Below are 26,881 nucleotides of genomic sequence, written 5' to 3'. Positions count from 1 at the left end.
ACCACGAGCCGCCCTCATGCGAGCGGTTACACTGACGAGGTCGTTTAAGGAACCTGTGACCAGACGCCACTGTCCGTCCAATTCATCTTGACGAGGGAGTCCGTAGCCTGCAGTTTGGGATCAGCAAAATGCATGATTATGCCATCCCCAGGAATGACTAAGATCCGTACTGAAACGGACCGTTTTGCACGAATAAGAGACACTAAGCGGAGAATCTTTAGTTGACGATCTTGAGACACGAATGCCTTGGCAAGTGTCCAAAGTGGCTCCTAGAAATTTCTGAAGGCAGCTGGGTCTACCTGGGACTTTGGCACGGATTTAAAGGCAGAGGGAGCGAAACACGTCCCGACAAAGGAGTGTCCCCGAAGTAGCTGGTTGCGAGACTGATTTGAGGAGGCAGTCGTCCAGGTATGTGGACTCCTGGAGACGCAGGTAAGCCACCACTGGAGCCAATACCTACATGAAGACATGAGGGGCGGAGCATAGGCCGAAAGGCAGCACCCTGAACTGGAAGTCTCTCGGTCCCACCCAGAAGCACAAGTACTTCCGATGCGTGGAAGAATTGGGACATGGAAGTAAGCGTCCTGGAGGTCAATGGTGGTCATGAAGTCTTCGATGGAGAGAAGACGCAAGATCTCTACAAGTGTGAGCATGCGGAAGGATTGTCATTTGAGATACTGGTTGAGTGCGCGCAAATCCAGGATCGGCCGCCAGTCAGTCTTGAGTATAAGGAAAAAACGGGAATAGAAACCGTGCCCCCTTTGAGACTTGGGAACCACTTCGACGGCACCTTTTTGGATCATAAGACGAACTTGATGGAAAAGCTCCTTGAGGTGTGCCGAGGCGGGCCAGATGGTGGAGTGGTGGGAGGAATCTTGACGAACTCCAGAGCATGGCCCTTTGCTACAATGTCCAGAACACAATGGTCCGAGGTGATTGAGGACCATTGAGAAGAGAACAGGGAGATTCGACCTCCAACTTTTGGGGGAAAAGGGAAGTCATGGTTGTTTGGGAGTGGATCCGATAGGAAGACTACCCCCCTGTAGGATTTGGAAGACTGCTGACGAGAGGACTGCTGTTGGGAAGAATATTGTTGATTACCCTGGTGGTAGGAGCGATATTGAGTGTTTCCTCCGCGAAAAGTGGAAGAGGTGCCACATCCGCGTGCACCACGAAAAGGCTGCTTACGGAACTGTAAAGTCCCTAAAGAACGAGCAGTGTCTTGATTGTTTGCAGTGCCTCATCGACATGTGCACCAAAAAGCGACCGCTGTCATACGGCATATCCAGGATCTTCGCGTGCACCTCCTGGCGAAAAGAGGTGAAACGTAACCAACCTTGCCTCCGCAAAACAGCTGCACCGGCAAGCTGATGGAAGCCAGTACAAGCAATATCAACAGTACAAGCAATATCAACAGCACAGTCAATTTCCTCCGACGTTCTCTCACCTTCTTGAAGAATTTTCAAGGCTTCCGGTTCCGGGACGAGGGCCACAAGGGCAGACATGTCTGACCACATCTGGCAGTCATAGTGCCCTAAAATGGCTAAAGCATTCACCGCTCTCACTGTAGTAGAGGCAATCATTGAAAATTTGCGTCCAATAGCATCAAGGCAACGACCTTCCCGATCAGCAGGAGCTGTAATGGGATAAGTCGGGATCCGGGAATGACGCTGAGCAGCCTGGGTGACCATCGAATCTGGCTTTAGCTGCACAATCAGGTACGCTGGAGATCCAAAGGGCGCCTTAAATTTCTTCTCAAGGCAGGGCAGTTGGGCCGGTATGGAATTTGGCGTTATCATCTATTTCATATGGAGTGAGGGGATGAAATTAATGCAGTGAACCGTATGGATTTGTTTAAACGGTTGATTTTTGAAATCGTAGAGAAAACAGTCCCTCTCTGGACTCGTGGCAGCTTAAAGCGTTGAGCCGCTCTATATTTCAGTTGATGGAAACTTGCAATGTCCACCGGCGGAGAATCACCTGGCATCACTGGAGTGGGGGGGGGGGGGGGGGAGACGGTGTTTGAATTTGGTAGTCGTCCCACTCAGCCATGTGACTGCCGTCATCACGAACTTCACCATCCTCACGTTCTGGAGGAACGTCATCATAGTCATCGGCATACACTGTAGTGTGCATTTGAACTGATTCCTGAACCAGAGGAGAAGGCGTTGGTGGTAGTGGAGAAGCAGCAGGAGCCGCACCAAATGCAGGAGCTGTAGGCACTGGTGAACTGAGATGGCGGGAAACACCGGTTGTAATCCTCCAACATACGCCGGAGATTGGAGATGAGTGACAGGGGCAATATCGTAGTTGGAACCTGCACAGAATGTTCCTCTGCCTGAAAATACTGTTATCGTCCTCACCATAGTCCTGGCATTTGATAACTAAATCAGAAGGACTGCATGCCACCCTGAAGAATGATTTACATCGTCGTCAGAACCAGAGTCCTGCTCGGAACCCATGGCAAACAGGGGCGAGGGAGGCTGTGGATCACTTCGGATCGACAGCTGGTCAACAGGCATCTTGCAACGTTGGTACAGTGGGTCGACTGTAGATGAGCCAGACCTGGAGGAAGAAATCGGCACCAAAGGCAAAGAAGCAAAAGATGCAATTGTCGTCGACTGAGTTGTAGCTGAAGGACCCGCCGTAAACTGGGCCGCCGTAAACTGGGCCGCCGTAAACTGGGCCATCGTCGACAGGGCCGCCGTCGACAAAGTTGTCGTCGATGAAGCACTCGTCGACAGGGCCGACGAAGATTCACAACTTTCGTCGATGAAGATTTAGCAGACGACGAGAGAGTTTTCATAGTCGATGACGAAGCAATCGGTATCGTCGATGAAACAGTCTTAAAACTGAGGGATACCTTCGTTGACATGGACGACGATGTTGCAGTCGTCGACACCCCGGAAGCAGATGTTGTCACGTCGGCTGAGACGGCAGATCTAGTCGTCGGGACGATCGTCGACGCTCACGTCGATGAAGAGACCTGTTTTTCAGCAGAAACATGATGGGAAGAAGCAGTAGACGTCTGAGAGCCAGGTCTCGTGGGCGTGAACGTAGCAGGAGGAGGTGAAGACACCGCAGGAGCCACAGAGAAAGCTTTTTTAGGAATGGAGGGCAAATCATGCACACTGCTACGTTTGGAGGCTGCTTTTGAAGGTCCAGACACCAGGCTTTCTGCGTCTGAAATGCCGAATCCTTATCTTTAAGTCTTTGAAGCCACAGGAGGAGACAGCCTTCCCTGTGGGTTTTTGTTGAAAAGGTCCTGCAAAATTTGCATTTGCCAACCTCATGGTCGGGATAAAGACAGTAAATGCACTTCTTGTGGGGATCTTCAGAGTAAAGACGCAGCTTCCCACAAGAAGAACAAGGTCTAAATAAAGACTTCTTACTTGAAGACATGCTGGAAATCACAGGAAAACTTGAAGTTGAGAAAACGGAGCAGAGCTCAGTGAGACTCCCTTCACACGACGTGCAGTAGAAAATCTGAAGGACTGAGCTCTGAGGAGAAGGTTCTGGAGGGGTGCTGGCTCCTGATTGGCTGTAGTTTGGAGCAACATAATGACAGGAATGTTACAAGTGGTTTTTGTTTTCTCTCTACCATGTATTCCTATGTAGGAAATATGTCTAGGTATTTACTACCTTTTCCAGTGTGTAATTTGTTATGTTTTACATATGTTATTAGTATTTTATTGCTATTTTATTTACCGTGGGACTCCCACAACGGGGAATATTAAAGCATGTGAATCTATGAAAGACACCAATACTGGAGAACATTGAGGCAGAAGGCTAGAGGAATAGCACACTTGGTTATGCCATTTCTTGATTCAAGCTACTGAGTCCCAGTGAGCCTCGAAAAGTTTATACTTTAACCTTCAATGTAACTCAGGATAAGGAAAATGAGGGGTGTAGATGACCTCAAAACACTAAGAGCATCAAGATGTAGTGCATGTTCCAACAGCCACATTTTGAAAAATCAGCTTCATTTCATAACAATGTTTGTTACTAATCTTTATCACATAATGGGGACACAGGAACGTAAAATACAAAGCATAATGCTCAAATTATAGGTCGAAAACTTTAATACCAATGCCGGACCAAGAGTTTTGACCCATTATTAGAAACTCTTCCCCCTTCCCCCAATCTCACCACCCACGGCATTTTGGAAAACCATAGTTATTTTGGTCTAATGAAAAAAATGCATTAAAACATAAACTGCAATTTTAAACAGACAATCTGACTGGAGATACGGAAGCACGTGGAAGTAGAGAATCTAGCCATGTTGGATACAAGACACTGCTTTAAGCCTGCAATGCGTGTACACCCCGTGGTTTCATGTATAAGGTAATCGAAACTTACCAAGCAGGATTATCCTAGCTCAATGAGACCAAAGTCAAAGCAGGAGTGGAAGTTTAATACATAAGCTATAACAATCTAAAGCTCCCATAGTGTTCCTGATTTGTGTAGCTAGGAAGTACTGGAAAGGTTAAGCTTTTGCTGACACACGAAAAAAGTAATAGAGTTACCGTTTTTGGGTCAAAGATGGGCGCATGGTCATTGGTGTCCTTTATTTCAATTTCTGCAGTTGCAGTAGTCGTTAAGCCTTTTCCTTCCATGTCAGCAGCCTGCACAGTCAGTGTATATACCCTGACCCTCTGTAAAGACAAGGGGTGTGCACAAAACTTGGGTAAGCATGGACTGCTCATAGCAACAACAAAAAGAACAAAGACTGGCCCTATCGTGGCAAGAACCCCTTAACTGGAAGCAAAAACACTGAACCAAGTAGACCCGCTCAATAAAGGTCTTTACTGACCTCTCTGTCTAGGCCACTCGCAATCACACTGATGACACCAGTTTCTTTGTTGACGGTGAACATATGGTCAGTCGGCTCCTTGGGTTCCTGGTTGAGGATGGCATAACCTAGTATTCCATTGTCTGTATGTTCGGAGTCATCCAGATCGGTGGCAGATATCACCATTACAGAGGTACCTATGGATAAGAGAGGTGAATGCAAAGGATCAAATACATCATTTACAGCATGACAAGATTAAAATTGCTCTACTTTACTTCAATAGACCAGGCAAAAAGGAATCTCTCGAAGGCTAGAGTCTATTAAGGGACTTATGCCAACACTGCTATTAATAATCACAGTATTATTGAAGCAGTTAACCTCAGGTGGAAGTCCGGCAAATAACCAGAATATCAGCGAGCTAATACAAATGACAAACAAATACCTTAAACATAATCTGAAAACCAGCGTTCTAAAAAAGCACAAGAGTGGAATAGATTTTAACCACTCATTAATACATCAAACATTTGAGGCAAAGAGCTCAAATATCCTAGAGGAGTGACTGAAGTGAACGCTTCGTTCAGGGTGGCTTATTAGTTGCATGAAAAGCTTACAAGTATCACCAGAGGCCATTCATCCTACAATCCAAGCACAGTATACCCGAGTCAGTTATGGGAGATTAACGAGGAATACCCTGGAATATTCCACACTACAGACATAGGATAGGAAATCTGCTTTTTTGTGCCTGGTCTTCCCGAACCTTTCAACTATTGCTGAACCCTATATTTTGTTTACTGCTTTAGGAACTCAGAGCTAAAGTGCACAGATAAAGAGTTGTAAAGTGCCCGAATTCCTCCTTTCAACATTGAGAAATTGTTATACACCTAATTAGCATAAGTAAGTTACCCATTAGTCCCTAGTATATGATACAAGATATACCAAGGGCCTGAAAGTTGCATTTCACCAGGACTGCAATACCTATGCCACTTGCTACAGTGGCAGGGCAAACATGGCTTCATCCCTACCAGTGTAGCATGGCTGCAGCAGTTTAAAAACTGCAATTCGAACAGTCAAAATAAAAAATAAAAATCTTTTGACAGGTGAAAGTCCTCCATTTAAACATTAACAAGCCACCCTATGTAGGTTTTGTAGCCAATACTGCATGGCATGAAAAGGTAGGACATGTAGAAATACCAAGTTAACATGTCCTTAAAGTGACTAGTCCCAAAAAGCTTTTTTCTGTGTGGCAGGCAGAGTTGCCTTCTGTAGAAAACGAAGATACAAATGACATTCAAAATCTTTGTATATCAGCAATGGGACTATCTAGAAAAATACTTTAACGTTAAATAACTAACTTAAGGTTAGTGAGATTTTGTATAATTATTAAGAAAAGTTAACTGTTAGAAAGTAACCTTTTACCAACCTGAAATTGCTGCAGACTAATATGCATTTGTTCTTAAAGGTCACCCGGTCAGGGATTAGAATTTGAATAGATATGAAGGTCTGAAATGCCTCCCAACAGCAAATAATAGGGTGACTCGAGTGGGCAGAGGACTCTTCTGAACCTAACAGACTAAGCAGTATACAGGCTGTGAGCATCTTTTTTTTGACAGTGTCAAATTTTGTTTGACTGGTCTGACATAAAAAACATTGAGGAGCACTTGAAAGACAAATCTTTGGTCTACGAGTTTTAATTGGAACACTGGGGCGCACTTGAAAAGATGGAAAGCAGGATACCGAACCAATTCTCATGCATCCAAAATCTATTTGCTTTAAAGCCCTACTTTTGTTCCACCAGACTTCTATCTCTGGGTTTATTGGAGTACAGTGGCTGCTTCAAACTGGATTTAAGAATTTGATGTGGGAGTATGTTTGGATTTTTGTGGGCAGTGTACTAAGGTAATCCTTTCAGCCCTTAGAACCTACATTTGATGTGGCCAAAACTCGACACTTTTGCATTTTTTAGGTGTTCTCCCCAGGAACCTTAAACCCATTGGTTAGGATGTGCCCATGAGTCATCCCCACATACTAGCTCATGCCAGGCATAAACAGCATCTCCAAGCACCTACTTCAGAACACGCCTGCCACTGTGGAAAATCAGTAGACTGAACCAGCGGTCTGTGACCCGAGAGGATTCTTGAAGGACTGGACCTGCTCCCTCTAATATCCAGAACAAAGACACAGACTCCAAGGATCATAGAGCGGACCTTCTGTTCAAAGTACTGGAATATAACAAGCTTCTTCATGTAGCTGACCAGTGGAAATGGCAGTGGAAATGACCTGGAAATGACTTCGGCAGGTGCCTACAATAGAGTCCAGAAGTGCCCATCCTGAGGGACCTCAGAAGTTTACGCCTGTGGTGGGTTGGGAATTAACAGACAAAAAAGTAAGGTAAAATGTTTGACCGGAATGCTCCATGTTGGACTATCTGATCTGTGCTTCATCACAGTTAGCAGCAAATTGCACCTCTGTCCCAGCCTAACAACCTCTGACTTCTGTTTGCGCTTCTTGTGATACTCCTACTTAAAGGAGTAAGAAGTCATCTCTGGTTTCCATCATTGGATTTTTTTTTATCATTTTGGAGTCATTTTACTTAATAAATGTGATTCCATATTACTAATACGGTTTGGGATTTTTACTATTTTGGTTCTGCAAGAAATACTTTACCTACTGCCCTATATCAAGATTGTCTGCGCTGTGTTAGTTACCAGAGGGTTAAGCTCAGGTTAATTTCGTGAATTTGAGGGTTCACTCTAAGGGCTACGATTATTCCTGTGTAGTCTTTAATCCCAAACTAATAATCCTATTTATTACAAGTGGCTAAAATTGTAATTATTTAAGGAAGGTTTGAAACAATTCCTCGCTCGATTAGTGTTTTTATACACTTTAAGCATATCAGCTACATAGACTACAAAGTATTTTTATATGAGCTTGTAAACTGTAAGCAAACAAAACATTTAGTTGAAAAAGATGGTGGATATTGTGAAAACATTCTGTATTTCAGATCAGACTACCATCTAGCACACCTGCCAGTTAGTAGGGAAAATGTACTGGCTGTTGCCAGATGTGTGTGATTGAAAAGATCTAAACAGTGCTCTATAAACACATCATTACCTGGCGTCGCCATCTCCGCTACAGTACCCTTGAAGACAGATTCCGTGAACACTGGGCGGTTGTCATTCTGATCCGTCACCTTGATCGTGATTTCCATGGGTTCCTCGGCAGGCAACCCATTCTCCGAGACAGCATGAGAGTTCAGCTGCAGAGAACACACAAGAGCAAAGTAATGTATGTAAACACCACCCAAAAGAGAAGGACTTTGACTGAAGTAATAAATGCCTTTCTAACCCAGTCCTAAGCCTGGTCCACTTGCAGTAAAATATTTAAGGCAGCTAGAGTGCTCAAAGAAGAAATAAACATGAACCGAACAGAAGAAATAGCCTGAGATGTATGCAGAAAGGACACTTGTGACCAAGGTTTATAAAGAAAGGATGGACCGCAAACGAGTTTGGAGTTCTGATGAAAGAACCCAGGTTTGGCATCATTTATGGCATCAAGACATACGTCTAGGGTTTAAAATATAACATTTGCAATATACCTTGCCATTAACACAACAACCGTTTCCTCAAGCACATAAAAATGCAGCACACTGGCCAGGAGGCTTTTCAAACACCTACAGACTGCTTCATTTTAAAACATTAAGCGAATTATTAGATCTAACCTTTATGCAAACATACAATAAACATTACAAAAGTTAAGAAAAAAACTGTAGTCAAAAGCTGTTGTGTATGATAGCAAGAACCCCCCCAAAAAACTAGAAAACAAAACCTAAAAAAGGCACTTTACTTTTATTAAAGCTCAAGTGAAAGGTTGGTCGACCATCCCTGGTACTTAGTTGGATTACGTTCTAGGTGGAAAAATGCCCTATGCCGTGTAGAGAGCCAATGGCTCAATTAGGCTGACCAACTGCCCCAAGCAGGAGGTGGGAACAAATCCATAAATTAAGATGGCAGACAGAAAGCTCCTAGATTGGTACGTATTTTATTATGATGTTGTTGGAAATAATAAGCAAGACATCTAGACCTAAAAAGGGCCTTTGAGCAAGTGCATTTAGGATGCAGACAAAGATCTAGAGTTCACTTGTGTTAAAACGCTGAAAAACGATGCTTTAATTACTAGAGTATCCCAAAGGGGTAAACAAGCTACTAACTTCTTCGGAGTTACATTAAATACTCTCTAGTTCTCCTGCTGCTCTACAGAATCCAAACAAAAAAGGTAGCTTATATACTTAAGCTAGTTACTAGCCCTAATATGTGGTTCCACAGCATTAGCCTCTTCCATAGGTTAATGCTGACGCACGCATCTCAGCAGGATATTCTACTAGCACACCGTGGAAGAACTAGTGCTGCTCTCCTGTGGACTCATTTAATCACACAACGTGGTGGATGAAAACACATGGTGCAAAAACCCCAATATACATCTAGTTAGCCAAGCTGGATTTGCCAGGTATTTATTCACTATATTCTAAACCCTGTCCATTGCCGTTCATTGGGGCATCCAATACATCCAAATCCAGTAGAGGAAAGGAGTTGCTCAAAAAGGTAAGACCATTAGGAAATGAGGAAATTGGTTTAGCACAGTCAAGCACAATATTGTGGAATTCTGACTTCTAAGCGAATCTGAGCAATTAGAATGCACCCGACCTACAGGAACACATTCCATAAAGTGACAAAGTGGACGCAGATCAACACTATTTCAAGTAGCAAGCAACAGGAGTCCTCGCCAATGGGCATCAGGTAATGTGCAAGAGTGGGTTTCAGACAAAAGGATTTTGGGTGCGTGGGAAAATACAAGCACTGGGTAACAGGAGTTAAGGGAGAAGGGGGGAGAATCAAGCTTCAGTAAAGGAAATGGCCCATGGCTAAACCATATGAAAGCACACCCAGTAACAGCACATTAGGGGCAAGGAGGCAACATGCAGCAGAAATATTTTAAGGGCCATCTCCCTCTGCACAGAGCAAGTGATTGAGTCTCACCAAATATTGTTCCTTCTTTTCGCGGTCCAGAGGTTGGGTTACGAACAACACACCGGTGTTCCTCTCACAAGTGAATAATCCTTCAGGCGGCTGGTCTGCTCCTTCCCCAGTGATGCTGTAGAAGACCTTTATTCCTTTATCCTTGCTGGATTTGATCTAAAGATTACACATAGTATAGAAACGACTTAACTTCCGTCAAACCATTTTGCAAGATGGCATGTAAAAAGTGTGCCGTGGCAAAATACCGAACAAATGTAGAACCAGCTCCTGAAAAGAAGCGTTCAATAAACTCCATACATTGCAGTTGGACGCATAAAAGCATAAAACCATTTAGCACCTGAAATTAAACATTCAGAAAGACTCAATGTGCATTTGTGCAGGCAGCAAGAATACAATGACTCCAGCATACTCCACTCGGTGTATCTCCAGTGATCGATCAGGTCTTGCCTTTGAAATCTGGCAGCCAACCTGTTCGCTTTGACCATGATTAACATCTGCCCAAAAAGGTATAAAAAGAGGGGGTGGCTTAATCTTTGAAATTCAATTTAATTTGAATGCTCCAAGACGGGGCATACCCATATTGGAGTACTAAATTAAACATAAGGTGTGCGAAAGTGCATTAGAGAGAAAGGCGTGACCCAGTAGTAAACTGTGTGCGCCTGTATCTACCTTCCAAAATACAAATTAAAGAAAAAAGGGACAGAGGTCCGTTTCAAATGAGGCACCAGGGACCCTGCGTGGGGAGAAAGAAGGACCATAGGTGCAGCTAGTCACCACTGTGCCGCGGACAGCCACAGTAAGCAGGGAGGGAAGGGAGAACAATGGTGGAGGGCATGCATATTTGCGATGCGAGTCTGGAAACCGCACCCAATGGAGGGGCATGTATGACGTTACTTAGCATGCCTTTTCTATGCATTTTTTACTTCGCAAATGCCTATACTTAGCTGTTTTTTACTACGCATACCTTTACTTGGCAAAATCAATTTAAAGCATTAATTGGCATTACTTAGAAGTCCTTTACTTCGCAGGATTTTACTACGGATAAAGATTTTTTTCCTTCTCTACACACCAACACTACCCTCCACGCCCCCTACACTTCCCTAAGCCCTAAAACACTCCCCCTACACCACAACACTACCCTACACCACTACCCTACACCACAACACTACCCTAAACCCTAAAATACTACCCCCTACACAACATACACTACAACACTACCCTCAACACTACCCTAAACCCTAAAACACTACACCTTACACTACACATACACTACAATACTACCCTAAATCCTGGAAGGTACTAGCCATCCTGTCAAAAGGGTATATTTTAGGAGATCAATGAACACAAGACGGAAGACAGAAATCATTAGAAGCGGGCAAATTAAATGGACAGGAAGGCCAACCAGAATCAAGAAAAGTGCGCCATGAAGACATTGCTAAGTAATGGGATTGTGCACAATAGGCCTTTTTTCAAGCAAACAGCTAAAGCTGCGATGGCAAGATTTAAAAGTAATACTTGAAACGAGACTCGTTAGGTGCCATTAAAGTGAGGACATAGTTCACAAGTGTGTTCACAATGTGCAAAGGAAGGACTGCAGGCGTATGACTGGAGGACTGCATTTATTTTTATAAAAACAATATTAAAATAAGTCTGTTGCAAACGACCACACTTCATTTTTGATTCATGCTCATTAAAGCCATGACAAACTGGTGAAGAAACTAATAAAACAATTCTCACTCAATGCAATAACATTTTGCCAACACAAGCTGCAGTGTGTCCTTGATGGCTTGGAGTCAATCTTGCCCCTTAGCCTTCGATTGATGATAATACAGGTTTCTGAATATTAGTGTGTTAAATAACTTTACACTTTATTCCGATGCATAAAATGGATATCTGCAGGGCACAAACAGTTGGACAACTTCCCTGGAAAAGCTGTAATCTACTATCCCCTTAAAGTGCTAGTTATGGGGTGCACTGCTCTACTGTGCCTCTATTAAAATGGTTTGCTTACCTGTACAAGTCTTTTTGGATATGTTCCCTTCTCGTTTTCAGTGACGCTGATAGGAGGGATGACCCAGTCTCGCTTCTTTCGGCTTAGTCCGGATTGTGCCACAGGGAACGGGAACGTGATCACGGGTAATGCCCGCTTGTCTTGATCAGAATGCGCCTGAAAGAAAAAGCACTGGTTATGTGTTCCGCAAATGCACCATACAGATCTAGTCCAATCACCAGCAGTAGATCAGGAGACCATTTTCAAATCAGTAAGCGCCTCCAGCCTCCCCATAAGAAACATTAAGCCCTCTGGCAGAAAAGGACATCTTTCGTGTTCTATACATTAGAGGTTTCCTAACAAATTTACCTTGGATGAAAAGGGATCTTCAGACAACTTACAAGCCCAACAATGCAACAGAGCATTGTGGATTGTTCAATGCCATGACAAAGTTAGATTTTCATGGGCTCAATTAATCAAAATAGGTTGAAAAAAATTAAACATGCGGTCTTCTCAGTGATTGCCATTATGCAGTGGTTGTTAAACCTTTTTACTAATTGAATTTTGTACATCCTTGGGTAAGTATGGTCACTTAGTGCTTCAAGGATGAGGTTAAAAAAGCAAGAAGTGTAATTAGCCGAGACAAAAAGCAAATAAGATCAGAATATAAGCAGGTCAAAAGTTTGCTGGAAGATATGGGACTTTAGTAATTTAAGTTAAGAAAGCCAACTTCTGATCAGTGGGTTGCAGGAAGCAGGTTGGAGAAGGCCTTGCGTACAGAATACTCTGCAACCAAAATATTTGCCCCTTGACGGTTGAACAGCTAGATTGTTTTAGGAAGCAAACTCACTTTCAGCGTCCATTGGTCAGTAAAACAATTCTCCAACATAGGAACTACTTAGCAAACAAGAAAGTTACCTGCTAGCAGCGACTCTGTAGAGCTTTGGTTGAAAGCTATTCTACAGGCAAGCAGATTTCTCCAAAGTAGGGCTGCAGGTGGGGGGTTGGAAGGTACGTGGTCACAGAACTGCTCAGTAGATCAGAATAGCTGAACATCGGGATGGTCAAATCCAAGTGTCCTGTGACGGTATTGAAATGGACGATGAAGAGGCGGTATCCTCTGAGGATAGTCGCTATCCCAGCACACCTGCGTCTTATACAGCTAAAAGTCCCACAGACTATGTGACGGGCCCCAGCTGCTACATATGGGAATAACTGGAGGGGGATTGCAGAAGGGGTTGCAAACACCTAGGCACATTGATCCACATCATTTGGGACTGCAATCATATACAATCCTACTGGCAAAAAAATACATGAGGTAATCAGCGAGGTTCTACTAATTTCTCTCCGCCCATAGGCGCGCTGATGCCTCCTTAACATCTGGGAGCCTACCGATTCAAATAGCCACCAAATTCAATGGGCCACCCTGGGACTCAATATCCAAAAGGAATATGGCACAGCTCTAGGGGGCCGCAAATGCACCAACAATTACAGACTGGAAAAAAAAAAAAATAAGACCTTGACTGGTGCATGTTCAGAGAGAAGACCGTCTATAGCCCGCGGCTGCCCACGAACATGGTAAAAAATGTGGGGCCCTTGGAATGCCTATTGGGGTAATGTCTGCAACATCGAAAGGATTCGGGGAAGATGGGTGGGGGAATGTGAATTGACAGCACTACATGCCATAAAGAGATGCTTAAATGGTAAGTAACATTTTCCATTTGCACAGCATGTGTATCTACAGCCATGCATGCCTCAAAGACTGTAAAGTAGTCCTCCTAAGCAGTGGCTAGCCCGAGGGTGTAACAGGACTGAAAAGGTGTACGCAGTACAGCCAGACCCACATTAGTTTGTTGGTGCACCAATATATCCACACAATAGTGTTTGGTGAAAGTGTTTAGTGTAGACCAGGTGGCTGCTTCACAGACATCAGCCATGGGAATGTTCCCTAGCAAAGCCAGAGGCTTTCGCATAAAATGTTGATACATTTTACTATCCACCCAGTTATGCCCAGTTTTGACAGAGGTAGTCCCTTGTGGAGTTTTGAAAAGGCAACAAAGAGTGGTGTCCTTTGTTCTATCTACATAGCACATTATAGCTCGTGACACATCTAGAGTATGGGTAGCCTGTTCCACAACAGTTGAATTGGGAAAAGATAACTGGCTGCTCTATGGACTGGTTAAGGTGAAGGAGAGACCACTTTATCAAGGAACTCAGGGTTGGTAGTAGGACAACACTGTCCTGGTGAACATGAAAAGGTCCTTCAAACATTAAAGCCTGGAGTTCGCCGACCAGCCAGAGAGGAGATTGTGACAATAGCGGCCACCTTCCACAAGAGGAACTGAAGGTGGCACGAACAGACTGGCTCAAAGCTAGGATTCTTAGGTTTAGGGAAAACAATGTTGAAATTCCATACTGGGTCGATTTGAGGACCTGTGGTGGAATGACTTTCAAACCCTTCATAAAAGAACCCTTCATAAAAGCTTTGATAACAAGGATCTTGAAAAGGCATTATGTGTTCTCTTTTGAAGGTAGGCAGCTATTAAGTGGAGCCTGATGGAAGTGTATGCCAGCCCACTGGTTCGGTCTCGCCTAGCGACGCAGCGCATGCGCAGATCGCTTGGCGAGCTCTATGGTAGTTGATTTTTCTTCCGAAGAGGGACAGGAGATGTGCACGCATACGTGGCATTTTAGCAAAACACGCGCATGGCACACTTTCGCTTTCCCTCCCCCCGGGCAACGGTAGGTGCTCCGGTCTTACACCGACCCTGTGTTTAACCGGCTGCTAGCAAATGCACCATTGAAATCATGGAAAGCGGACGGGATCCGTACATCTAGTTAATGGCTTCAGCCCAATGTCCGATCCTGGATAAGGCTGTGCGCTGATCTCTGGACTTAAACCCGTGTCAACACGCTCCTGCCATTTGGGTGGCCCTGCTGCGCTCCCGCTGGGTGCTCCGCCCCCTTCCAAGAGCTCGCTCATGGAAGTAGGGTCTCAGGTGTCCTGCATGTTCTGTGCTGTATTTATCACTTTGTGCAAAGGTGGCGATGCGCCTTAATCTGCGCCCTGCATGGGTTGCGTCCACCTTACTGGTGCAGTGTGAGGCACAGTTAGAGACTTCGCCTGAGCTAGTTTCTGGTAGCCGCAAGGAGTTCTTTGAAAATCTAGTATGGTACAATTTACTGCTCGATTAAAGAACGCAATTTTGGTAATTGCCGTGCCCTCCCCGAGAGTTCCACAGCAACACATGTGACATGTGGATTTCTACCCCCCCCCCCCCCCGAGGAAAACGGTCAGGATTTTTGCACTTTGACAAGAAGTGCATACACGTAAAATAGATGCCCAGAAAAACAGAATGTTGAGCTGACGCCGAGAATCGAACTGGGTTCTCCAGCTTCAAAGTGGATGACCTTGGCTGTTACGCCACATCCTACCACGTCCTGTCACAGCCAAACCGGTTAGATCTGCCTGCGCCCTAGTTCTGTGTGCTGCGGTCTTCCTTGCCCTGTTCCTCTATGCTGAACATTCCCCGGAGGAAGAGGACGGACTGGTGACAGGAATCTGCAAACTGAGATGAAACATCTGCTCCTCCCTACGAAGGCTGAGGGGACAAGCTCTGCCCAAGGGTGTCTCAGTGTTTCACAGTGGATAGGAGGAGCTGTCCCTGCTGGGCTGTGTGTTCTAATTGAATGACTGTGTATAGATATGCGCTCCCTGTGTCGAAATGCCATGCCACAGACTATTCAGCTGCCCGTCTGCGCATGTTAAATATTTTTGTATTAGAGTGAGAATTTCATGTGTCTAAATGTAAATCTGTAACAGGACTATTGCTTGCATATTTTATCGTCGTTTGTTATGGTCTTCTGTAGGGTTTCAAAAGCGCTACGCCCCACATTTAGCTATAGTAGCATCTAGGAGTTGAATTCTGCAAATGGGAGAGATTTAAAAAAAATGAAAATTGATTGGTGCATGACAAAGGCACACTGGGGCCATCTTACCCTATAGGATTACAGCTCCATCGATAACTTCGGGCTGTACAAAGCACTATAGTTTTTTACTATGCGACTATGTAGGTGACTGGGGAATTTGAGTTTTGCGACAGACATCGGTCTGGAAAACATACACCAGCCTCCACGTGGTGGGGACAACCTTAGTTTCGTTGTTTTAAAAAAAAGTGATATATACAAACACATCCAAATAAACAGACATAAAAGTTAAGTACATGCCCAATTATAAAATCCCTTATGGGTCACAGAATATTTTAACTCCAGGTGTTTTGGCCTTGTGGTACCGCCCAATTGGGGTCAAGGGTCACAGTAAGCTACCACAATCAAGATCACCGTTCCCTTCTGTGCTGGTCCACAAATTCCAGCCTTGGAGCAATGGACTCGGGAACGCCATTTTGTTAAAGGTTACTGACCACAACACTTCAAACTCTTGTAAAAGCAAGAACTTGTGTTTTAACTATTGGCATTGTACATGACAATGCCTTTAATTTATGTGTTAATTTGCAAACCGAAAAATCAAAGGCATTATCATTTACAATGCCAACAGCTTAAACTCTTAAATGCAAGACCTATTGCATTGCAAATACTGTTTAAGTGTAGGTGATATTAGACTGTCCTGGACACTGGCTGCTAAAGGGCCAATTTGGTGTACAAGGTAAGAGGGCGAAACGCTTCCACTTTGCAGCGTAGCAGGCACTTATGGTTGGGCTGAGCACTTTAAGAATATTCATGCTTTCCAGAGTAAGAAAGCTAAACTCGAAGACCTCAGGGGCCAAATTACAAGGCTGAGCATCCTGGGCTTGGGATGCCAGATTTCTACATGGTTCTGCGTGAGAAGAAGGTCCGGCCTGTTGGGAAGCATCTCATGCATAAACACCAAGAGTTCGAGGAGTGTGGTGAACAAAGGCTGTCTGGCCCAGGTGGGAGCCAATAGGATGAGCAAACTGAAAGTCTGCCAAAGCATCTGAACCACATTGAAAAACAGACATCCATCGTTGACCAGTTCATGCATAATGCATTGCCCCAGTGTTCGGGCAGGATGTATTTTTTGAGGGACCCGAGGTCCAGGATAGGCCTGTGGGACCCTTCCTTCTTAAGGAACAAAGTAGTAAAAGGGAGTAGACACCCGTGCCGGGTAGGTGTGCAGTCTCTTGTTCTATGGTGCCCTTGAGCAGGAGCGCATCAACCTCCACTTGCAGCAGGAATTGGTGGTGCAGTGAGAATACATGTCTGTGGGGTGGAATATTGGGTGGTGTGGAAGTGTGCTCGAAATAACCGTGTTGGATGATACATAATACCCACTGGTCTGAGGTGATCTGTTAAGTGGGGAAGACCCTTGGAGTGGACACCTCACCAGTGGTGTGATCGGGGAGGGGGAGGAGCAAGTCACTGCTTGAGACAGTTTCCTTGGGTGAACTACCTTTAGAGATGTTGCTCCGGTATGCATCCTCCAAGTAACCCCTACTGGAGGGCTGTTGTACAGTACCTGCTGGACCTGGGAGGAGGAGGCAGCCTTAGGTAAAGCGGCTCTGGAGCCACCTCGAAAGGCTGACTGCAGAAAATACCTGCGGTGAGGGGAGGAGCAGTGTTTATTTGGAGGGCACTCATAGCCCTTGGTGGTCGGAGTCTCTACTTTCTCCAGCATACCAACCTGCAGGCTGAAGAGGTCCCTTCTGTCAAAAGGCAGGTTGCTGTGATGCGGCAGGACATCCGGCTTGAAGAGGAAGACCCGGAGCAAGGTGTGCCTGTGGTGGACGCTGGAATTCATGCAGAGAGGGGCAGTGTCAGCAGCATCAACGACACTGATGGTTTTAGGTAGGAGCTTGCACTCCGAGACCAGCTCATGTCCCCTCTTCTGGGAGATGTTAAGAGGAGCTCTTCCTTCTTGTCCCAGTGACAGTTAGCGTGACAGCAAGGTGATGGAACTACCAATGTACCAGCTGTTGGCTGCTTGCACAGCAACAGGTTTGCCTGCTGTATCAAAAGGCTTGCTCTCCTTATCCAGTGGGGTGCTTCAGTCCCATATACATATTCTCCTTTTTAGGAACAGGCATGCAAACAATATTTTTTGAAGGCTTTAATTGTAAGCGGGGTGCGCTAAAATACATTTTGATGCAGCGCATTCACTAGGGACTGCAAAGAATGGAATATATGTGTTTAGTTGATTTTGTTGAACAGGGCTCGTCAGTCTGTTGGCATTAGGGAGAAAAGGAAAATGGATTCCACATTCCTGCCCTTTGATACTCAAATCACTACCTTTACCCCCTTAGTATTTCCTTGTCATCATCTTTGTTCCTGCTTCTCCATTGTCATTTCTAGTGGTGCATGTGTGGTGTGTTCTAGTAGTAGGCGTTGCAAGAGCCCTAGTCTTGTTCAGTAGATAGGTACAGGTTCTAGAACTGGTGTAGATCAGCCCTGGGGTGCTTAGCACAGAGGACAATGTATGAAAAGCGCACATTTTAATCACAGGCGAGACATGCTTGCAATTGAAAAAGCACAAGGGCAATGCCCCACTGGGTTGAATCCAGGCGAGAGGGGCTAGAGGACTAGCACACTTGGTTGTGCCATTTCTTGATTAAAGCTACTGAGTTCCAGTGATCCTCGAAAAGTTTATACTTGAACCTTCAATGTAACTCAGGATAAGGCAAATGAGGGGGTAGATGACCTCAAAAAAAGACACTAAGAGCAAGATGTAGTGCATGTTCTAACAGCCACATTTTGTAAAATCAGCTTCATTTCATAACAATGTTTGTTACTAATCTTTAGCACATAATGGGGACACAGGAACATAAAATACAAAGCATAATGCTCAAATTAAAGGTAGAAAAGAACAATTGTTACTTACCTTTAAACAGGTGGTTCTCCAGTATTGGTGTCTTTCATAGATTCACATGCTTGAATATTCCCCGTCGTCGGAGTGGGAGTCCCACGGTAAATAAAATAGCAATAACATAATGTATATGTAAAACAGATGAAATACACATTAGAAAAAAGGCAGTAAATGCCTAGACATAATTCCACATATGAATACATGAATAGAGAAAAAAACACTTGTAACCTATTCCTGTCATTATGTTGGTCCAAACTGTAGCCAATCAGGCGCCAGCAGCCCTCCAGAACCTTCTCCTCAGAGCTCAGTACCTCAGATTTTCGTAGCACAAGAGTGACCAGAGTCTATGAGGAGGAGAGCCTCTGAGGGGAGGTGGGCGGGTCGCATGTGAATCTATGAAAGACACAAATACTGAAGAACCACCTGTTTACAGGTAAGTAACAATTGTTCTTCTCCAGTATTAGGGTGTCTTTCATAGATTCACATGCTTTAATATAGAATAGAAAGCAGTAATAGTCTAAAGAAGGCTTCCAAGTCATGATACACATGAACAGACTTATAAGACCAAATATATATATAGTCATGCAAGTCATACAGTAAAAAAGGTAAACCATAATGGAGGGAAGACAGAGGCTCCCCTTATTGAAAAAGATTGCGAAGCACAGCCTGCAGTGTCTGCTTCGTTGATGGCACCCAGGCAGTAGTGTTTTGTAAACGTGTGCCTGCTCTGCAGATCTGATGCAGCGGCATACCGGCGAACAGGGCAGTTGAAGACGACATCGCCCTGGTGGAATGGGCTCTCACTGAAGACTGTAGGGGCTTGCCTGCCTGTTAATGGCAGAAAGCGATGGCCGAGGAAACCCAACGAGCAATTGTAGGTTTGGTAACTGGACGCCCTTTGTGGAAACGTCCATAAGCTATGAACAGTTTATCAGCTTTGCGAAAAGGGGCTGTTCTGCTGATGTAACACTTCAAACACCTTTTAATGTCCAAGGAGTGCAAGCGCTGCTCCGCTGGAGACTGGATTAGCAAAAAAAGTCTTTAAGAAAACAGGTTCGTTGATGTGGAAATGCAAAGGCACCTTAGGCAGGAAGGTGGGATTAGTGCGAAGCACTACACAGTCCGGTTGAAATTGCAGAAAAAGGAGGATTTATAGTGAAGGCATGAATATCACTTACGCGACGTGAAGATGTCAGCGCAAGAAGAGCAACCGTCCAAGTGAGAAACTTCAAGTCTGCCTTGAGTATAGGTTCGAATGGTGCTTTCATAAGTTGTGCCAACAAGATGTTAAGGTGCCAAGTAGGAGGGCGCCGAGTCGGTGGGAATTTGCGGAATAATCTTTGAGAAATTGGCGTATTATCCTGGAAGAACAGAGTGAGATGACGCCATCCTGGCGGAAGCGGGAAATTGCCTCCAGAAAAACTAGTTGAATGCGAGAGTCCAGACTGGGCTAGTTGCAAAAAGAATGGAAGGAGCTGCGCAGGCGTGGGATAAATGGGATGGACCCCAGCAGCTGCGCACCAATGGCAGAATCTCTTCCATTTAAGTTTGTAGTTTAACAGTTGATTGAGCTCTGGCCTGAGCGAGAATGTCTCTACAGTCTGGCGGGATGGCTAGATGAGCAAATTCAAGGTGCTCAGGTTCCAAGCTGACAAATTCAGAGAGGAGGGGTCTGGATGGCAAATCGGACCCTTGTCCATCGTGAGGAGATCCACCTGAGGATGAAGACGGATGGGCTCGCACTGGGATAGAAGCAGCTCTGAAAACCATGCCCGATGAGGCCATCTGGGGGCGATCAGAAGAATGTGGCAAGGCTGTCTCCGCATCTTCCACAATACCCGAGGCACCAGAGGGATTGGAGGAAAAGCGTAAGCAAACAGATTGCACCAATTCATCAAAAGGGCATTGCTCTGTGACCCTCGGTGGGGATGCCAGCTTGCATAATATGGCATTTCCGGTTCTGTGGTGTGGCAAAGAGATCCAGCGGCAGACGCCCCCATCTCCGAAAAATCAGCTCGAGTGATTGTTGATGCAACTCCCACTCGTGGCTCGATGACGTAGACCTGCTGAGGGAATTCGCTAGGATATTGGAGACTCCTGGGAGGTGGACTGCAGTGAGAGTGACGGTGACTTAGAGCCCAGTCCCAGATAGACTGCTCCAGATGAGACAAGAATGGAGACTGTCCCGCCCTGCTTGTTTATATAATGCATGCTGGCTGTGTTGTCCGTCTGAATAAGTACGGACTGTCCTTCGATCAAGAGATGAAAGGAATTGAGCGCCACATAAATGGCCATCAGCTCCAACCTGTTGATGTGCCAGGCTCTGAGGCAAAGTCCACTTGCCCTTTATGGATAGGCCTTGAAGATGAGCACCCCATCCTTCCAATGAGGCGACCGTCGTCAGAGTAAGTTCCGGAGTGATGGAAAGGAAAGACGACCGTCGAAAGATTGGATGGCCGCGCCCACCATTTGAGGGCCGCTCTCATGCGGGTGGTGACATACTATGTCGTTGAAGGAACCGGTGACTGACGCCACTGTCCATCCAGTTACTCTTGAATGGGGCGTGTCTGTAGTCTGCAATTTGGGATCAATGCAATGCACGATGACACCATCCCTAGAAATTACTTTAGTCTGACTGAAATGGACTGTTTTGTCCGTAGAAGAGACAATTGAAGAATCTTTTGTTGCCGCTCCTGAGATACAAATGCTTTTGCAGGAGTTGTATTCAACATGGCCCCATGAAAGTTCTTGCAGGTTGCTGGATGCAATTGGGACTTGGCCATGTTGATGGAAAGACCGAGGGAGCAAAACACCTCCTGACAAAGGAGTGTCCTGAAGCAGCTGCGTGCGAGACTGATTTTAGGAGACAGTCGTCCAGGTAAGGAACAATCTGGACACCCTGAAGACGTAGAGTCCAATATCGTCCGCCAATCCAGCGTCTTCTTGATGACAAGGAAAAACAGGAATAAAATCCCTTCCCCCTTTGAAACTTGGGCACCACTACGACGGCACCCTTCTGTATCATAAGGCGAACTTGATGTAATAGTTCCTTGAGGTGTGCTGGTGGTGGGCCGGAAGGTGGAGTGGGCGGAGGAAGTTTGATGAACTCCAAAGCATGGCCTCTCTACGATGTCCAGAAGCCAACGGTCCAAGGTGATGGAGGACCATTGAGAACAGATCAGGGAGATTCGACCTCCAACTTTTTGGGGTAAAGGCAAGTCACTGTCGCTTGGGAGCAGATCCTCTGTAAGAATATTTCCCTCTATGGGTTTTAGAAGACTGCTGTCGGGAAGACTGCTGCTGGGTGTTAGAGTAGCGTTGGTTGCCTTGGTTGTAGGAGCGATATGGATTGCTTCCCCCTCGAAAAGTAGACTAGGTAGGTGCCGCGTGCACATGCACCCCGAAAGGGCTGTTTCCAAAACTGCAAGGTTCCTAGAGAGCGAGCAGTGTCAGTGTCTCTTGATGGACTGTAACGCTTCAACATGAGCCCCAAACAAACACTCACCGTCATAAGGCATATCCAGGATCTTCGCCTGTACCTCTAGTCGGAAAGATGTGGAACGCAACCAACCCTGCCTGCGTAGAACAGCCGCTCCAGCGAGTTGTCGGAAACCAGTACAGGAGATGTCAATGGCACAATCAATTATCTCTTCCAATGTTCTCTCTCCTTGGAGATGTTGCAAAGCTTCCGCCTTTGAAGCATCCGGAATCAAGGCCACAAAAGCAGACATTTCTGCCCACATCTGGCGGTGGTAACGCCCCAAAATGGCCAAAGCATTGGCCGCTCTCACTGTGGTGGAAGCAATCGTGGAAAACTTGCGGTCTATAGCGTCCATGCGACGACCTTCGCGATCTGGTGGGGCAGTAACAGCAGACGCAGGGTTCGAGAATGATGCCGAGCTGCTTGTGTAACCACTGAATCTGGTTTTGGCTGTCCAATGAGGCACGCTGGAGTGCAGACAGGTTCTTTATACATCTTTTCCAATCGGGGCATCTGAGCCGGTAGTGAATTTGGGGTCTGCATCAATTTCACTCCTTCAGCCCAGATAAAGTCAATAATGGGAACAGTATGAACTTGCTTGAATGGCTGATTTTTAAAATCATAGAGGAAGCAATCCTCCTCCCTCTGGACTCTAGGCAACTTGAAGCATTGAGCCGCCCTATCCATCAGCTGATGGAAACTGGCAATATCCACAGGAGGAGAATCTCCTGGTGTGACCGGAGATGGTGACGGTGTCTGAACGAATAGTTTTCTTACCTGTCGGTGTAGTTTTGCAGCTTGAAGATCTTTCTGGATTCACTATGCTGTGCATTATTCCGCGGTCTTGTGGTTGGGTCCATTATTCCGCGGTCTTGTGGTTGGGTCCGGATTCGTAGTCTTTTCTTTGTTTTTTTTTTTTTTTTTTTTTCTCTTTGCCCAGGTGGGCGTCGGCGTCACACCCCCTTTGGGTGTATTTCCGGTGACGTCGGCATGCTTCCTGCGGAAGCTCCCACTCTTGGGCGCCATCTTCGGGTTCTTTTTTTCCGTGTTTCTTTCGTTTCCGAAGTAATGGCAATGTTCTTCTTAGTTTGTATTTACCGCTTTGTATTTTCAAAGTCTATTCTTTAGTTAACCACCTCTTCTCTCTCCAGCCTCATCTTTCTGGCGGAGGTGGGTGGGTTCGCTAGTGAATCCAGAAAGATCTTCAAGCTGCAAAACTACACCGACAGGTAAGAAAACTATTCGTTTTGCAGCGTGAATCTTTCTGGATTCACTATGCTGTGCATAGATTTTGTAGCGGTTTCTCATCTCTGTGGCGGCTGGGTGGAAGATGAGCGTTGGGTGTTGAATATGTGCTGTAGCACCTTCTGTCCCACTTGAGCTTCCTTGTTCATTTGTATGTCCACACAGTAGTGCTTCGTGAACGTGTGCACCGAAGCCCATGTTGCCGCCAGGCATATGTCCTCTATGGGTGTGTTAGCCAGGAAGGCTATTGTAGCGCCCTTCTTCCTGGTGGAGTGGGCACGTGTCCCCTCAGCCAGTTCCTGTCCTGCCCGTTTGTGGCAGAGTTGGATTGTTTGTGCGATCCATCGTGCAATGGTCCTTTTGGTTACTGCTTTGCCCATGAAGCTGTTTGCGAAGGACACAAAAAACTGTTTCGTTTTCCTGTGCCCCTTTGTCCTTTCAATGTAGTGCATGACTGCCCTTCTGGCGTCCAGGGTGTGCAGAGCTCTCTCTGCGCTGGTTGTGGGTTTTTGGAAAAAACTCGGTATCTGTATAGACTGGTTCATGTGAAAATTGGATACCACCTTCGGCATGAAGTGTGGGTCAGTCCTCATCACAACTCTATCGTTGTGTATTTGTATGTATGGTTCTTGTAGCGTCAGCGCTTGAAGCTCGCTTACTCTGCGTAAGGACGTTATCGCAACCAGGAAGGCTGTTTTCATAGTTAGCATCTTTAGGGAGGCCTTGTGAAGTGGTTCAAAGGGCTCTTTCATGAGTTCCGTTAGGACTGTGTTCAAGTTCCATGCAGGTGGCGGCACCCGCTTGGGTGGTGCGATCCTTTTCGCTCCTTCTAGGAATCTCTTCACCACCTGTGATGTGAAGAAGCTCCTGCACGTTTCTCCCCTTGTGTAGGCTACTATCGCTGCCAAGTGAACTCTTAACGAGGATGAGCTAAGGTTCTTCTCCAGTAAGTGCGTCAGGTACCTTAGCACTGTGGAGTCCCTCTTCATCTTATTGTGGAGTCTTTCCTGTCTGCACCATATTGTGAATCTTTTCCATTTCGCAACGTAGCACTTTCGAGTGCTGGGCCTTCGTGCCTCCCGAAGTACCCTCAGGGTGCTTTCTGGTAGTCTCAAATGTGCGAACTCTATGTCCTCAGGAGCCACGCTACTAGGCTCATGCTCTCTGGCTCTGGATGCAGTACCTCTCCGTTCTGCATGGACAGTAGATCTTTCCTCCTGCTGAATCTGTGGGGTGCACACTGTGTCATCTCCATGATCTGCGAGTACCAGGTCTGCCTCGCCCACTGCGGTGCGACCAGTATCAGTGTCATGTTGCTCGCTCTGCACTTGCTCAGTACTCTGTGCATCAGTGGTATCGGGGGAAAGGCGTAGGCAAATGTCCTTGACCAATCTATCCATAGGGCATTCCCCAGTGTCCCCTCCTCGGGCTGCCTGGATGCGAAGTTTTGGCATTTTGCATTCTGGCGTGTGGCAAACAGGTCCACCGATGGTGTCCCCCACCTGTCGAACAGGTATCTTGTCTCCTGAGCATTGAGCTCCCACTCGTGGGATGCCGATGTCTGCCTGCTGAGCCAATCGGCTTGTATGTTGTCCTTCCCTGGTAGGTGTATGGCTAGCAGGTCTATCTTGAGAGGGATGGCCCATCTCCATATCTCCTGCGCCAGCGTTGAAAGCGGTGCGGACTGTGTGCCCCCCTGCTTGTTGATGTAGAACATCGCAGTGGTGTTGTCTGTTTGTATCAATACCCTGTGCTTGTACAGTCTTGTTTGAAAGGCCTTCAGTGCAAGGAAGATTGTCTTCAATTCTAAGTAATTGATGTGCTTTGTGGCATCCGTCGGTGTCCACAGTCCCCTCACCTTGAGCTCCTCCATGTGAGCGCCCCATCCCTTCAGGGATGCGTCTGTGGTGATGGTCACTGTTGGCGTTGGGGGCGTTAGAGGCTTTCCCCTTGCTATGTTCTCCATGGTCCACCATGTCATCTCCTTCTGCACTGCGTGCGTTACAACCACTAGATCCTCCCAACTGCCTGTAGCTTGTGACCATTGCTCCTGTAGCCATTCTTGAATGGGTCTCATGTGGAGTCGTACATTCGGTACCAGGTGGATGCATGATGCCATCATCCCCATGATCTTGCTCGCCGTCCTCACTGTCCGAGCTTGTCCCTTCCGGTAGAGGCGAGTTTCCTTCACCAGCGCCCTCGCCCTCTTCTCGCTGGGGAACACCTTGCCCTGTAAGGTGTTGATCTGTGCTCCCAGGAAGATCTTCACTTGTTCCGGCTCCATTGATGATTTCTTCCAATGGATGGAGAACCCCAGGTTTATGAGCGTGCTGGTCACTGTATGTGCGTGCAGCTTGCATTTCTGGTATGAGTTTGCTTTCACCAGCCAGTCGTCCAGGTAAGGGTATACATGTATTCCCTGCCTTCTTAGGTGCGCTGCGACTGCTGCGAGGCACTTTGTGAAAACTCTTGGTGCCGATTTTAGACCGAAGGCCAGTGTCGTGAACTGGTAGTGGCTTTCTCCGACGGTGAACCTGAGCATGTGCTTGTGCTTCCTGTTCATTGGGATGTGCAGGTATGCGTCTTTGAGGTCTATAGTGACCATGAAGTCCCCGGTCTGCAACTGTGGGAGCACCTCTTGCAGGGAGGTCATTTTGAATTTTTGCGTTCTTATGAATTTGTTCACGAACCGTAAATCGAGAATGGGCCTCATTGTCTCGTCTACTTTTGGTACCAGGAAGTATGTTGAGTATACTCCTGTGTTTCTTTCCTTGAAGGGTACCCTTTCTATGGCCTGCTTCTGCAGGAGTTCTTTTGCTTCTTCCTGAAGGCACTGCAGCTGCTTGCTTGCTAGCGGCTTTCTTCTTGGTTTTCTGTTTGTTGGCCTCGCCTCCAACTCTATGCAGTATCCGAATTGGATAATGTTGAGGATCCATTTGTCTGATGTGATTCCTCTCCACTCCTGGAGGTGGAATCTTAATCTTCCTCCCACTGGTGTCCTGTGGTCGTAGGTGTCTAGTTTGTCTTGACCCATCTGTACGTGCTGCCCCCTGGGATCTTTTTTGTGGGTGGGCACACGGATTTTTTTGAAGTCACTTGGAGGTGGGCTGCTGGCCCCCTCTTCTATTTTGTCCCCGTCCATTTCTCCCTCGAAAGGACTGGCCTCTTTGTTGGTACTGCCAGGGCTGTTTCTGATGGCCCTGCTGACCCTGCGAGTCTGCCTGGTGCGTTTGCTGGAAAGCCTGGTGTGATGTACCTGGCTGGTTTCCGCCTCTCCCGCCGGGCCTCCGTGACGGGGTGCCCCTCTTGTTCCCTCTGAACTGCAATGCTCCCATGGATCTTGCTGTTTCGTTATCCTTCTTAAGTTGGCTGAGTTGCTCATCAACTGTTTGTCCGAAAAGCGTACTGCCGTTGAATGGTGTGTTCAGGATGCTGTGTTGCACCTCCGGTTTGAAACCGGATATCCTGAGCCAGGCGTGTCTCCTTTCCGTGACGCCCATCA

General features: G+C 46.2%; 1 protein-coding gene across 4 annotated transcripts in view; it reads right to left on the bottom strand.

The window, feature by feature from the left end:
- The window catches only part of LOC144797609 (B-cadherin-like), a 696,579-nt gene that overhangs the window by 109,357 nt on the left and 560,341 nt on the right, over positions 1-26,881 (bottom strand). For 3 of the 4 annotated variants that reach the window (XM_078668297.1, XM_078668296.1, XM_078668299.1), the window contains 5 exons: positions 11,837-11,992; positions 9,826-9,981; positions 7,904-8,048; positions 4,814-4,989; positions 4,527-4,655 (listed from right to left, as the gene is read on the bottom strand). The exons of the other annotated variant lie outside the window; for it this stretch is intronic. In XM_078668297.1, the coding sequence (XP_078524423.1) occupies positions 4,527-4,655; positions 4,814-4,989; positions 7,904-8,048; positions 9,826-9,981; positions 11,837-11,992 (762 nt within the window). The remainder of the gene's footprint in view (positions 1-4,526; positions 4,656-4,813; positions 4,990-7,903; positions 8,049-9,825; positions 9,982-11,836; positions 11,993-26,881) is intronic. 4 annotated transcript variants of the gene reach the window in all.

Source organism: Lissotriton helveticus, chromosome 12 (assembly GCF_964261635.1).
Source record: "Lissotriton helveticus chromosome 12, aLisHel1.1, whole genome shotgun sequence".
Lineage (NCBI taxonomy): Eukaryota > Metazoa > Chordata > Amphibia > Caudata > Salamandridae > Lissotriton > Lissotriton helveticus.
Note: the sequence above shows the minus strand (reverse complement) of the source record. Positions and strands in the feature narration are given on the sequence as shown.